A 14,387-nucleotide genomic window follows, 5' to 3' on the forward strand; every position below is an offset into this window, starting at 1 on the left:
TTTTAAGTAGCTTACAGGGTTTTACCTCTGGATGTTCATTCTTTGAAGCAACTTACCAGTTGTGGGAAAGCATCTATTTATATTGGGTGTGGAATTTTTTTCCTGAATGCTGGGCTTTGGAAGACAGTCTGGGGTCTCTTCAGTGTCTCCTTTTGTCCTTTTTGACATGCACTTTAAAGTTTCACTTTCTTTACTCCAAGGGAGTACAGACAGCATGCAGTCACTACTTGTAGTATTCTCATTAATCTCAGCCACCCTTTTCCTCTTTTTGCTACATACTGCAGTGGGTTTACTTGACCCTTGCAACACTGGCTCAGGACTCTGTGATTTCTGCAGGCACTGAAAAGGAAGGCTAACTCTACTTTTATGCTTATTACCGTTAGAAGGTGAAAAAATAATCTTCAAAAGAAGTATCTTGGTCTTTAGCACACTTAACAGGTGTGAGCACAGATTTCAAGAACTCATTCTGAGAATCACTCTCACGTATTACAGAGGTATTCAATCCAATACTTGATCTCCTCCTTGGTTTCCTTGGCTTTCTGCCAGTGGAAGAACATTCAGTTGTTACCAGAGAAAGACTTTGATTAACTGAAGGTAGCTCACTTTCTGAATTTATGTGATAGTTGCTGCTACTTTCAGCAAATTCCAAGTGCTCCAGTTTTTCCGAAGACAGTCTGTACTCATCGTTTGTCTGGAAAAGGTGACTTCCAGTCTTAGCTGTAAAGCAATCCTTCATTTCACTGTGTTTCTCTGCAGAGGACATTTCAGCTTTCGCCATTGTGGGAAGCAAGACATCTTCCAAGCAAAATGTATTTCTTAAATGTTTGCCACTAGATTCTTTCAGAGTTGTGTGTTTGGGGTCACCTGCGTAAACTGGAGAACTGCCTAGCACTTCTCTGGCTCCTTCAACTTCAGGCACACATTTGCTAGATTCCTTTTTCAGGTTCTTGCTTTTAGAATTTCCCAACAAGTTAGTGAAACTTGAGTTTAAATGGTCACTGCTCTCTCCTAAAGCAGAAAGCAATTAACATTGCATTAAAAGCAGAAAACAACCAGCATCATAAAGACGATTCAAAGAAATCGGCACAACACTATTCAGTTATTTTTGACAGAGGCTTTAATCCCCACTGATTTCAGCTGATGGTTGGGTGGACAAGGTTTGGTGAATATGGCCTTGCGAGCAAAATTGCACCCTCTGGCAACAAGTAACTTGTGTCTGGTTAATTCCTGTGATTACTTTGTATCACAAATTACTTTGAAGCTTTGAACAAGGCAAGAGACTTAAAAAGTCATACTTTTATGCTTACAATTAGAAATACTAGAGCATCAAGAAACTTAGCATTTCCCCCTCAAAACTGAGAAAAGTCTATTTCAACAGCTCTCTTCAGTAAAACATCCCATGCAGTCCTTAACCTTTGTATGAATACAGCATCATACACACCATGTCCACTGATGCAAGCCTGGAAAGAGGCCACATAGCCAATTTAATCTCATATGCATCGTTAAAACATCTTATTTACAATATACTATCTAACATGAGACAATATTTTATATTTATGTTTTAATTTTTACACATGAATACTAGAAGTCCCCCCCTCCTTTTACCTGATGACAATGCGCAAGCTGAACTGGTAGAAACAAGAATTGATTCATGCATTGCTGGATTAGTACTAGAGTCAGATCCCTGAGACATCTGTGAAGCTAAAAGTGCAAATAATTAGCTAAATAATTCATAGATTCAATTTTTGTATTTCAATACATGTTAAGGTACAGAACAAATAGATTTATTAAATACTAATGTGTTGATACAAACACCACATACTACTATATAGTACTATATTTACAAGGCTTTTAGAAATTCAAATTAGTTTTAAATATTTTGGATGTGTTAAGTGTTCAATGTTTAATAGTCATAAAGCTACTGAGAGACTTGTCTGCCTTCAGTGAAGGATTGTTAACAGCTTAAAGGAGTTCTTAAATCTAGATCTGACAGGCAGAATATTCCCCACACTTCTACTGGTTTCTGCTTTTTGATACTGCAGAGAAGGAGAAAACATGGAAAGAAAAAGTCTATTTATGATTAAAATAAATACAAATGTGCTAGCTTAGAACAAAAAAGTAACATGTTCTTGGGTCTAGGAAAACTTTCACATCCCATCATAACACTTACTCTAAAGCTTAATGCAATTTTTCTCATACTTATTTATATTAAGAGCAAAGTGAACAAGGCTTCAATATGTATGGGTTTAGAGAACATACACATGAATAAGCTGCAAAACTTAAGACATCAAACTCAGGTGTTTTACACAAAATAACAAAATATATCAGTATGTTTCCAGCAGTATAGTCTGGTTCAGGGGCTAAATACTGGCAAAATGGTGACAATGCCCGAAAACATCAGCAGTAAAATAATTTTTGCCCTTTCACAAATCACAAGAAACGTAGAATCATACCAGTAGGGGAAAGATTTTCTCTTTTCTCCTTCATTTCTTTTAATCTTTTCTCCATTGCTCTGCACTGATACTTTATTTTACTTGCTGGGCTGTAGACTAATGAACCATCATCTTTAAATAACAAAACCAGTGCATCTGTTTCTAAAAGGCAAATTATAAGGCGGATTCAATATTCAATGGCAATATTCAATGTAACATTTTGAAAAGATAATTTTATACAATTTTATAGCTACAGGTTTTGAGCAAGTTTCCAAAAACTTTCCAAACGTATCTAAACAAGTGGGAAACACAACTAGAATGCTGCAGTGTATCTTCACCTCCTCACAGTATCACTCTGGTTCATGGTTCTAGCCAATCAGCTATAGCCTCCCATAGGACACAACATTCATCTAATTTAATATTTAATTCAGTTTATTGTGGCCAAGAGATTAAACTTGAAACATGACAGATTCAGTCAGTCGATAAAAGAACCAAACACATGCAATACAACAGAGGCAGCCAATGTGGTGTTGTCTACAAGTTATTGGACTCCGATTCCTACAATCCCTCACTATTGGCCACACTGGCTGAAACTGATGGAGTCCAAGAACGTAGGGAGGTGTTCACATTAGCTACTACTGCATTACAACAGGCTTCCTCAAACTTGGCCCTCCAGATGTTTTGAGACTACAGTTCCCATCATCCCTGACCACTGGTCCTGCTAGCTAGTGATGATGGGAGTTGTAGGCCAAAAACACCTGGGGGGCCGAGTTTGAGGAAGCCTGCACTACAATATAGGGATATGAGGTGGGATAAGCAACACATGCTAACCCAACAATGGAAATTAAGATCAGGCTGGCATTTCACCAGCTATTTCCTGGTCCTATCTACTTCTGCCAATACTTTTGTCACTGCTAAAGAAACTACAGTGGTACCTCGGGTTAAGTACTTAATTCGTTCCGGAGGTCCGTACTTAACCTGAAACTGTTCTTAACCTGAAGCACCACTTTAGCTAATGGGGCCTCCTGCTGCTGCTGCCGGAGCACGATTTCTATTCTCATCCTGAAGCAAAGTTCTTAACCTGAAGCACTATTTCTGGGTTAGCGGAGTCTGTAACCTGAAGCATATGTAACCAGAGGTACCACTGTATGGGAATTTTATCTGCTAATAAATATTTTACTTAAAACTTACTGATCAATCAGGCAGAGCCCAAAAAGGGGGGGGGGGAGAGGGAGAAATGCACATGGAAACTAGATGCTGGATGCAGATTTCCCTATTATGTGTAGCTAACTTTGGCATTTGTGCTGCAGCTAATCCATGCAAGGAAAACTATTTCTATATACAGATTGCTGCTGCTAGATGAAGGCCTACACCAGACTTTTTAAAAAGGCACTAATTCTGGAGAAACCTTAACAGAAAATATTATTCGGAATGTAAGTTATCTGATTTATAATATCCTATAGAATTCCACAGTATGGAAAGGCTGAGTGTCTAACATGGGTAGTGGTGAGGAAGGTTGGCTATCTGTGTCTCATTACCCTTGTAGAAAAACTTTGGAGTGTCTGTCAAAAACTGCTCCCTTTCTTGCTCAGAGTTGGTTCTGAATGTGGGTGAAGCACATATACTTTATTGTAGCTTACTGATTCCAGGAAATAATAGTAATAATAGTAATAATTTATTTCCACCCCTCCCATCTGTTAAGGTTTCCCCAGCCACTCTTGGAGGCTCCCAACAGAAGCCTCCCATAAAAACTTCCCTTAACAGGGCTGCCTTTAGATGTCTTCTAAGTCAGATAGTCAGATAGTTGTTTATTTCCTTGACATCTGATGGGAGGACGTTCCACAGGGCAGGCACCACTACTAAAAAGGCCCTCTGCCTTGTTCTCTGTAACCTCACTTCTCGCAGGGAGAGAACCACCAGAAGCCCTTCAGATATGGACCTCAGTGTCTGGGCTAAACAACGGGGTTGGAGACGCTCCTTCAGTTATACTGGGCTGAGGCCGTTTAGGGCTTTAAAGGTCAGCACCAAGACTTTGAATTGTGCTTGGAAACGTACTGGGAGTTAATGTATGTCTTTCAGGACCGGTGTTATATGTTCTCGGCGGCCACTCCCAGTCATCAGTCTACCTGCCACATTCTGGATTAGTTGTAGTTTCCGGATCACCTTCAAAGGTAGCCCCATGTAGAGCGCATTGCAGTAGTCCAAGCAGAAGATAACAAGAGCATGCACCACTCTGGCGAGACAGTCTGTGGACAGGTAGGGTCTCAGCCTGTGTACCAGATGGAGCTGGTAGACAGCTGCCCTGGACACAGAAATATATCCAGCCAGAGAGAGGAGTGCAGAGGAGGCTGGCCCAGAACAGAGACTAGAACTATGTATGACAGCTGAGCACGCCTGAGTTTCTCCTTTCTAACCAGAGACTGCAGAGTGGGAAATCAAAGGATTCAGAGCACATTGACCCCAAACTGGCCATTGGGGAGGATTTGAGAAAGTTATAGAGAAACAAGTTTGTGGAAAATTTAGTTGCTCCTGTTCCTCTTTCCTCCACAAATGATCAATTAGTAGGGAAAGACAAGAAAGAGGAACAAAATAGTGAAGGAAGACATTTGCCTTCTCCCTTCTCATGGTTTATCTGACCCTACAAATTTCACAGGGGCCTCCACTTCTTGATATTAGTTTCAATTACAATTGAAAAACCATTCCTTAAGACCATCCTCAAGTTTTTGAAAATCCCAGTATTTCTTTTCAGTGCATTAGAACAGGTTTTATACTTGCCTGTTGCTGCTTTTTGTATAGCTAACTCTTTAGTCAGAACATCAATCCTTTTTTGTAGTCTCTTGTCATTTTCCGGAGCTTTTCTAACAACGTCTTTGGGCTGCATGCATTTGTGCTATGAAACAACAACAACAAAATATTTAAAGCATTCATAAATCTAAGAAATAATACTTCTTTCACATTTCTCACAGGACATGGGAAGATAGCAATACTGTATATAAGGTATAATATATTTCCACCAAGCCACAGCACAGCCGCCAAAACATTCCTACCCATATCTAGCAGTCTTGTCAGCATGTGTGCACTGGTTTCCTCCTATAAGTACGCAATTTCAAAATTGCAGGAACGCTGCATAAGCAGCTTTTTTATTTTATTTTAAGGAGTTACTCTCTTGGAAATCTGCATAAAGCCTGCTGAGTAAGATAAACTGAAACACTCCAAAGGGTGGGTTTTGCACATCCCATACTGACCTATAATAATAATATTTTTTTAAAAAAAACAGGCTACAGACATTTTGGCTTCATATGAGAAGTTGAGTGACCCACCATAAATTTATGGAGGCAAAAGGAAGGTTGAGGGGGGCAGCTGATAACTGCAATGTTAATAACAAACATTACCAGATAATTTCCTCAGGGTGCAAGGCTAGAATGTTAGTAAACACCACTACCTGAACCGCAGGTCCCTTTTAGGTAAGTTGGACTTTGGAACACCTGTGCTAAATTTTAAGCATTCAACCCACTGATAACTTTCAGAGGATCAAAGATTAATTAGGATCAATTTGAAATAAAAATTAAAGCTTACATTCAAGACCATTAGGAAGCTATATACACACCTTTTTAAAAAACTGAGGTAACCCTTCATTAGTATTTATCGCAGGATACAGTGACTCATCAACATGTGCTCCAGCTTCTCGGCATCTGAGCAAAACAAAACAAAAATGAATTCATATATACCTTTAGTGTAAAATGTGGTTACAAAGCCACAGATGGCCACAACCCCTAGAGCAGGCATAGGCAAACTCTGGCCTTCCAGATGTTTGGGACTACAATTCCCATCATGCCTAGCTAACAAGACCAGTGGTCAGGGATGATGGGAGTTGTAGTCCCAAACATCTGAAGGGCCGGAGTTTGCATCTGCCTGCCCTAGAGGGTATCTTGCTCAAAAGGATAGGGCTCAAACCTCGGAAGGTGGTGGATTCTCCTTTACTAGAGTTTTTTAAACAGAGGTTAAGATGCCCATCTGTCAGGGATTATTTAGCTGTGATTCCTGCATTGAACTAGATGACCCTTTGGATCTCTTCCAACTCTACAATTCTATAGTTTACTTCTCATCTGTTCCTTCCATCATATCTAAAATCCCTTAGTTATATTTCTTTTCTAGAAAGCTCAGATCACCATATGAACCACTCGCCTGCTTGTAAAAGGGATGTTTAATATGCTACAATTTCTATTTATATTCATTAGAATGAAGATAGAGCACAAAGCTGTAAATAAACTAGTAATTTAGGCACTGGATAGGAAGGACAGGGGTCACATTCCTTAGTTTTGCTGGCACCCAGAGTTCAAGACAAAGCCCTTCTGGCAAGGCTTAAATGTCAGTCACTGTTTTATGTTCAAAGTGAGCATCCTTGGTCTCTCCTACTCTTTTGAAACCACAAGCACTGGAATTTCAGTGAGAGAACATACACTATTTCTAATACTTACACTTTTATCAGTCATTTCTTCAGTCCTGAAAACTCAGGAACATAAAATTGCCCAGCTAACCTCTTGCTAACATGCATGGCTGTAGCTTCCCTATCTGTGAGCATGCCAAAAAGTTTCAATCCTTCGTGTCATGCCTAATCTAGTCAAACCAACCAAGACAAATTTGAAAATCCACACACAGCAGGCAGTAACAGAAAGCAAAACAAAATATTTGCAATGTGGTCTAACTGATACATTTCTTCCCAGCCACTATGCCTTTATCTACAGCCTATCCTAGGAATCCATAGATCTTTTACAGAAGCTTCAGAGATTATGGACTTTTTATATATAAATTACAAGCTATGATCTGTGCAAGTGCAAAAAGCTAATTTTCACATGAAAGTGTTTTCAGTGTAAGCATTTCATTATGGATCAAATGGTCTTGACAAGTATTTTATAAGAACACGCAGGGTCAATATTTCTCACCCAAAGCAGGTATAAATTTTCAGTATCTAAGAGTTTGTGACCTGAATTTTGTGTGATGAATGATGTGAACACTTCACAGAGCATCTGAACTGCCAGTTTTCTAATAATGGGCTTAAACTGTTACTATGTTACACTGCAGCACTATTGTCCAATCTGCACTCCAAAAAATTAGGGTTTATCTAAAGCCTATTTAGAAAATATTTAGAAAGAACTGTCCTCCATTGCCAAACTTTACTCATCATATGATCACGTTACCAACAAACTCATTTTCCGAATGTCTATTCTTCTTTAGACACTATAGGTGAAACTGCACTAAAGGGGGTGGTGTCAAGATGCTTGGAAAAATTCTAAGCTTTGTATACATACAAGGAATATTTTAGTGGGAGAGATCTCAAAGTAGCTCAATGAAGACAGAACATGTTGAATAACTTCTTTTGGGGAAGATCTTGGCTGGATCTCTGAATACGAGCACTTCACAACTGTAATGTTTTGTTGTGGGCCCTTCCAGGTTCAAGGCAAAACATCCTGCCTCCTAAGACAGACCAGCAGCTATCACTGCCACCCCTAGGGCATCAACCTCTTCCTGATTTCGCTGTTGTGGCTTTCCAATACCATCTGTTGTAGGGTCTTTCTATAGTGAAATGGCCTTGCAGAATGCCTGTGCTGCTTTACCACAGAAGCAAATACCGTAATGTTTAGAGTTTAGCAATACTAAACTGTTAGTTTATTATTGTTAAACATTAAGCATCCACAGGAATTCAGCATTGCACTAAGGCTATCATTCCATCACAGCAAGCATTTAGGCTTGCCAGGGGAAACGATATTCCTCCTCCCCCCCTTGCACACTGTGCTGGGAGTTATCCTGAACCCCCACCCAAGCCAATTTTGGAGGGAGGAGAAGGAAAAGCCCCATTATGAAAGTCAAAGTTCTTGCATAGGACTTCTGCCGACAGGGCTTATTAGTTTAATCCCACCCAGTTTTTGTATTGCCGCAGCAAAACAGAAATGAAAGGGGCTACTGGGAGGGCTGGTCCTGAAGGGATCTAAACTGCAGGTTACTGCTGGGTTGTTCTCAAATAACATCAGTTCTCCAAGGTAACAGTGTTTCAATTAACTTTCTAATATTTTCATGTTTCAATTATGTCAGAACCTGTTATGAACTTCCCAGAAAACTTTTGTTGATTAGGTAATCAATAAACTTTATAAATAAATAAGCTCATCCACTGCCCTGGGAGAACTGAGAGTACATCCTCAACTACGCCACAGAACACTCTGCAACAGGGGTGTTCCACAACAAAGAAGTTAACACAGAAAAGTGTTCCCCTTTAGGTAGGAAGTTTGAAAATCCCTGATTTGCAATCTCTTGATATAAAATTCAGATAATAATAATAATAATAATAATAATAATAATAATAATAATAATTTATTATTTATACCCCGCCCATCTGGCTGGGCCTCCCCAGCCACTCTGGGCGGCTTCCATAGAAACAAAAAATACAGTAAAATATCACATGTTAAAAACTTCCCTGAACAGGGCTGCCTTAAGATGTCTTCTGAATGTCAGGTAGTTGTTTATCGCTTTGACATCTGCTGGAAGGGCGTTCCACAGGGCGGGCGCCACTACCGAGAAGGCCCTCTGCCTGGTTCCCTGTAGCTTTGCTTCTCGCAATGAGGGAACCGCCAGAAGGCCCTCGGCGCTGGACCTCAGCGTCCGGGCAGAATGATGGGGGTGGAGACGCTCCTTCAGGTATACTGGACTGAGGCCGTTTAGGCCGTTTCACCAGTCTAGCTGCCGCATTCTGGATTAGTTGTAGTTTCCGAGTCACCTTCAAAGGTAGCCCCACGTAGAGTGCATTGCAGTAGTCCAAGCGGGAGATAACCAGAGCATGCACCACTCTGGCGAGACAGTCCGCAGGCAGATAGGGTCTCAGCCTACATACCAGATGGAGCTGATAAACAGCTGCCCTGGACACAGATTTGACCTGTGCCTCCATGGACAGCTGTGAGTCCAAAATGACTCCCAGGCTGCGCACCTGGTCCTTCAGGGGCACAGTTACCCCAATTCAGGACCAGGGAATCAATCCTCCACACCTGCCCGCCTCCTGTCCCCCAAAAACAGTACTTCTGTCTTGTCAGGATTCAACCTCAATCTGTTAGCCGCCATCCATCCTCCAACCGCCTCCAGACACTCACACAGGACCTTCACCACCCTCACTGGTTCTGATTTAAAAGAGAGGTAGAGCTGGGTATCATCCGCATACTGATGAACAGCCAGCCCAAACCTCCTGATGATCTCTCCCAGCGGCTGCATGTAAATGTTGAAAAGCATGGGGGAGAGGACAGAACCCTGAGGCACCCCACAAGTGAGAGCCCAGGGGTCTGAACACTCATCCCCCCCCCACTTTCTGAACACGGCCCAGGAGGAAGGAGCGGAACCACTGTATGACAGTGCCCCCAGCTCCCAGCCCCTCAAGACGGTCCAGAAGGATGTTATGGTCGATGGTTTACAAAAACTATGAGATAACAGCAAAAAAAAATTAAGTAGCTGAACAATGCACTTCTAGTGACACCTAGTGATCTTACAGTTGTAAAGCATACACATTATAAATATACCCCAGACATCTGGTATATTTTACTAATGAAGTTGAAAATATATACAGTCATGAAAACATTTGACAGATTGCATTGGTGCACCACAAAATTAAATTTTAATACTCAGCTGATCTAAGCAAATACTACAGACAGCTAATTTTGACATTCCTTGTTTTTTCTTGTTCTTTTCCGAAAACTCAATACACCTGAAGCATTAATGAAGAATTCTTCATTAATGTCACAGCCAACAAAGCTTTGGCTATCACACATAAATTTTGAAACATAAAAATAATTAAAGCAAGATCAGCTATCAAAGCCAACAGCCTGCACAGATAAAGAGCAAGATAACCTACTTAAGAATTGGGTAAATTGAATACACTTGTTTCTAAAACACCAGATAAGAAATCATTATACTTTACTTTTTTTCCCATCCTTTTGACATATCCTGTGCCCATGTCAGGCTTATGTCTCTAAAGATTACAAAAATGAAATCCTTATTTTATGCGCACGCGCGCACGCGCACACACACACACTTGTAGTTTACATTGAATTTCACTGTACCATTTATCTTCTTCTTAAACATTTCGTTTAAGAAAAAATACTTGATACCTACATATATACTTCTGTCACGGGACGATTCGGCCATCTAGCCCAGTATTGTCTACTACTCTGATTGGTAGTAGCTCTCCAAGGTCTTCCCTAGCTGTGGTATCCAAGATGCTGTTAACTGGCAATACTAAGGATTGAACTTGGGACCTTCTGCAAGCGACACACATGTACTACTTCTGAGCTATGAGTTCTCCCCAATGTGTGCCTCCTTTGAGAGGCTCAGCCTTGGATCTTGCATAATTGTCGCCAGCAGTTGTTGCTTGCCACCATTTTATTCAAATATGCAACTACATACTGCATTTTTTGACACCCACACTGATGCTACTAGCATTCTGCTTTCAGTATTTCCCCCTTCATACCCTGGAGATTGGCCAGTTGCCTCTGAAACAAAAGGTTCATTGTTTGGAGGTGTTCCTGTACCCATCTCTGTTACTTGTGCTACAGCAGTCTCAATGGGTAGGGCTGCCTTTTTTCAGCTATAGCTGATATGCCAACTTTGGCTTTTCCAGGACAGGGATTGCCAGGCCGTGGTGATTCATGCATTGGTAACCTCAAGACTTGGTTGTATTCAACTATTTTTTACTCAAGGTAGACTGTTGGTGGGCACAAACTACCAGCAGCCCATAACTCCCTTCCTTAAAAGCTCGCACTGGCTGCCAATATATTACTGGGCTAAGTTCAAGGTTAACTGTATTAATTTACAAGGCCATTAACAACTCAGGTCCAGGATACCTTAAAAACCACCTGATTTCTTATATCCCTGCCAGATCACTGAGGTCTTCAAGGGAGTCACTGTTTGTGGTCATCCATGTCTCCAACATATTCCTTGCAGCCACTAGGAGTCACAGCAGTGCAGGCCCAACTCTGAGAAACTCCCTCTCAGCTGAGATCAGGTATACCTTGCAGCCTGCTGAGCTTCAGGCACTTGAAGACCTTTCTATTCTGTTGACATTTTAAGTGTGTTGTATTATACTTAACTAGGAAATTTATGGTTTTTTTAACCCATGTTTTTTTGTTTGCTTTAAATGCCACATTATATGGCTGAATAACTGTTTTACTGATTGTTCTTCAAATTGCTTTCATCTATGGTGAAAAGCAGTCTACAGATACTGGCAGTACTTACTTTTCAACCCAAAGCACTGATACTAGTTTTATCCCAGCCTTCTGAGCTCTATTCCATGTGGAGGAGAGTCCTTCTTTAAAGATTACGTGGGTCACTTGCTTGTTGAAAGTCTTAGAAACCTATAGAACATAAGAACATAAAGTATCTCCCTATAAGTTGTACTGAAAAGCAATACATTATGACACACCACTTTACTAGGTAAGCAAATAATGTGCAGCTTTTAAAAATGTGTCAATTATTAACATATTTGATTTAGGCAGAAAAACAAGCTGATTAATTCTAAAGCGCTTTGCTATACACCTTGGCCACAGTCCAACACACAGGGGAGTGTGGCTGAATTCATTGATATTCTTAGGTAGCAACAATTGTTACAATGTGTAACCAATTCTGCTTTCTTCAAAAAAGAGTAACTTACTTTTGCTCCCATATCAATAAGTTGTTGAGTAAAACTTTTAGAGTAGTTTTCTGTTCTGCTGGATGACCATACTTCAACATAGGCTACAACACCTATAAAGGAATAAAAAAAAGAAAGATCTAAATAGTTGTTGTTGTTTAGTCGTGTCCGACTCTTCGTGACCCCATGGACCAGAGCATGCCAGGCACTCCTGTCTAAATAGTACGAAATGTTGAATAATCTTTGGATTGCCACTTTTAGGGTGCAGTGTCTCAATTATTTCCATAGAATTACATCAGTTAATTCCTGCTTTACATCATATGCATATAGTTGTTCTTACTCGCTGCCTTGTGGGACATCCTTGAGAGAAGAAAAGACTAAGGAGTAAACCCAACGCAAATCCAGAGGAGTGCCTAAGACGGTTGCATGGCATCTTGTATGCCTCCTTCTGGCAACTCCTACAGCCAAGCTGCCGCCAAATGCATTGCTCTGCTTTCCTTTTAACCACATCAGTGAGGCCAATGGAGGGCCTTGTCATCAGGGCAGCCCAGGACACTGCAATTAGGCCTTTGACTGGTTATATAAGTGCCTTTTAAACTGGGGTGTGTGCATTTTTTTGGGGGGGGGTTTAGCTTGTTGTTCCGATACTGGGCTGTATAGAAATTTAATAAATCACCACTACCACCATTAAGGAAGTATCAACATTGTACAAAAAGGAAGGTATACAGTGGATGCTTGGGTTGCGAACGTGATCCGTGTGGAAGGCACGTCCACAACCCGCAGCGCTGTGTCTGCGCACGTGCGGGTTGCGATTCGGCGCTTCTGCACATGCACAAAACGCGATTTAACACTTGTGTGAATGCTGAAACCCGGAAGTAACCCGTTCCGGTACTTCCGGGTTTCAGTGTGTCCGTAACCTGAAAATACACAACCTGAAGCGAGGTATGACTGTATTCAGTACTGTTTAAAATGGGAATTTATTATTTTTAAGCCCTTAAGAAACTGGGTAGGGACACGGGTGGCGCTGTGGGTTAAACCACAGAGCCTAGGACTTGCTGATCAGAAGGTCGGCGGTTCGAATCCCCATGATGGGGTGAGCTCCCGTTGTTCGGTCCCTGCTCCTGCCAACCTAGCAGTTCGAAAGAACCTCAAAGTGCAAGTAGATAAATAGGTACTGCTCCAGCGGGAAGGTAAACGGCGTTTCCGTGTGCTGCTCTGGTTCGCCAGAAGCGGCTTAGTCATGCTGGCCACATGACCCGGAAGCTGTACGCCGGCTCCCTCGGCCAATAAAGTGAGATGAGCGCCTCAACCCCAGAGTCGGTCACAACTGGACCTAATGGTTAGGGGTCCCTTTACCCTTTACCTTTAAGAAACTGGGTAAACAGCATGCGGTGTGTTACATTATACAGTCAGCCATGGAAAACGAGCGGGGGGGGGGCTGAGCGGAGAGGGGCTCCTGACCTTGACCTGGAGGCTCCCGCCCCCCAAACATTTCTAGTGAGCCCCTAAGGGTTAACTTCACGCACATGCCTTAGGAAGAAGCGGGTGGGCGACCGCGAGGGGGAGAGAAAAGGCTGCAACCCCCGCGCGTCTGCCTCCTTCCTAGGCCCAGCTTTCGCCCCAAGCTGGAAAAAGTATTCTGCCTGAGGGCGCCCCCCACCTCCCCGTCGCCAGTCCAAGCCGACATAAAGCCCCGCACACGTGGGGAAAGCGCTCCAGAGGCTCCCCCATCCCCACTGGGAGGCCTGACAAGAGGCCGCCTCTCCGCTGGGCCGCTACCTGTCAAGACAGGCCGGGCACAGCGCGGCGGGACGTCGGTGAGCTCCATGAGGAAGGGAGCAACGGTGCCGTTCAAAAGAAACCGCCGTCGGCTGCAGGGGCATGCGCACTGAGCATGCCTTTCTCTCGTCCCTCTTTTCCGGTTCCCTCCCTCCCACTCTCTCTTCCGGTCCCGCTCTTGCTTCACGAAAACCATAGAGAAAAGTGGGCGTGGGGTTTCCCACTATGAGCGTCATAAAGTACGGGGAAAGTTCTAAAGCGGGGTATCGTCCCCTCCCCTGCCCCGCTCCTCGCCATCTTCCTGCTACTATCGTTCAGGGAGCTGAAAAGCAATGGAAGTCAGGGAGCTCTTACAAAAGCTTAGGTCACGTTTTGGAGACGTTCCCACCATGGGTGGTGTATTGCGTTTGTTTTGGGGGTTGCTTTTGCTTTCTTTTCTCCCCGGTTTTGAGCTGCAGGAAAAGCCAGACGTTTGACTGCGGTCAATGATGTGTGTGTGTCTGTTCGTTTGTTTT

At 42.3% G+C, this 14,387-nt stretch overlaps 1 protein-coding gene across 1 annotated transcript in view; it reads right to left on the reverse strand.

The window, feature by feature from the left end:
* The window catches only part of MCPH1 (microcephalin 1), a 107,140-nt gene extending 93,125 nt beyond the window's left edge, over positions 1 to 14,015 (reverse strand). The window contains 9 exon segments of the mRNA XM_083607248.1: positions 57 to 393; positions 395 to 1,008; positions 1,606 to 1,701; positions 2,454 to 2,594; positions 5,208 to 5,322; positions 6,040 to 6,124; positions 11,700 to 11,818; positions 12,115 to 12,206; positions 13,873 to 14,015. Coding sequence (XP_083463374.1) covers positions 57 to 393; positions 395 to 1,008; positions 1,606 to 1,701; positions 2,454 to 2,594; positions 5,208 to 5,322; positions 6,040 to 6,124; positions 11,700 to 11,818; positions 12,115 to 12,206; positions 13,873 to 13,921 — 1,648 coding nt within the window. The 5' untranslated portion in view covers positions 13,922 to 14,015.
* Between the last annotated feature and the right edge of the window lie 372 nt (positions 14,016 to 14,387).

This window comes from Podarcis filfolensis (assembly GCF_964270895.1).
Source record: "Podarcis filfolensis genome assembly, chromosome: 3".
Lineage (NCBI taxonomy): Eukaryota > Metazoa > Chordata > Lepidosauria > Squamata > Lacertidae > Podarcis > Podarcis filfolensis.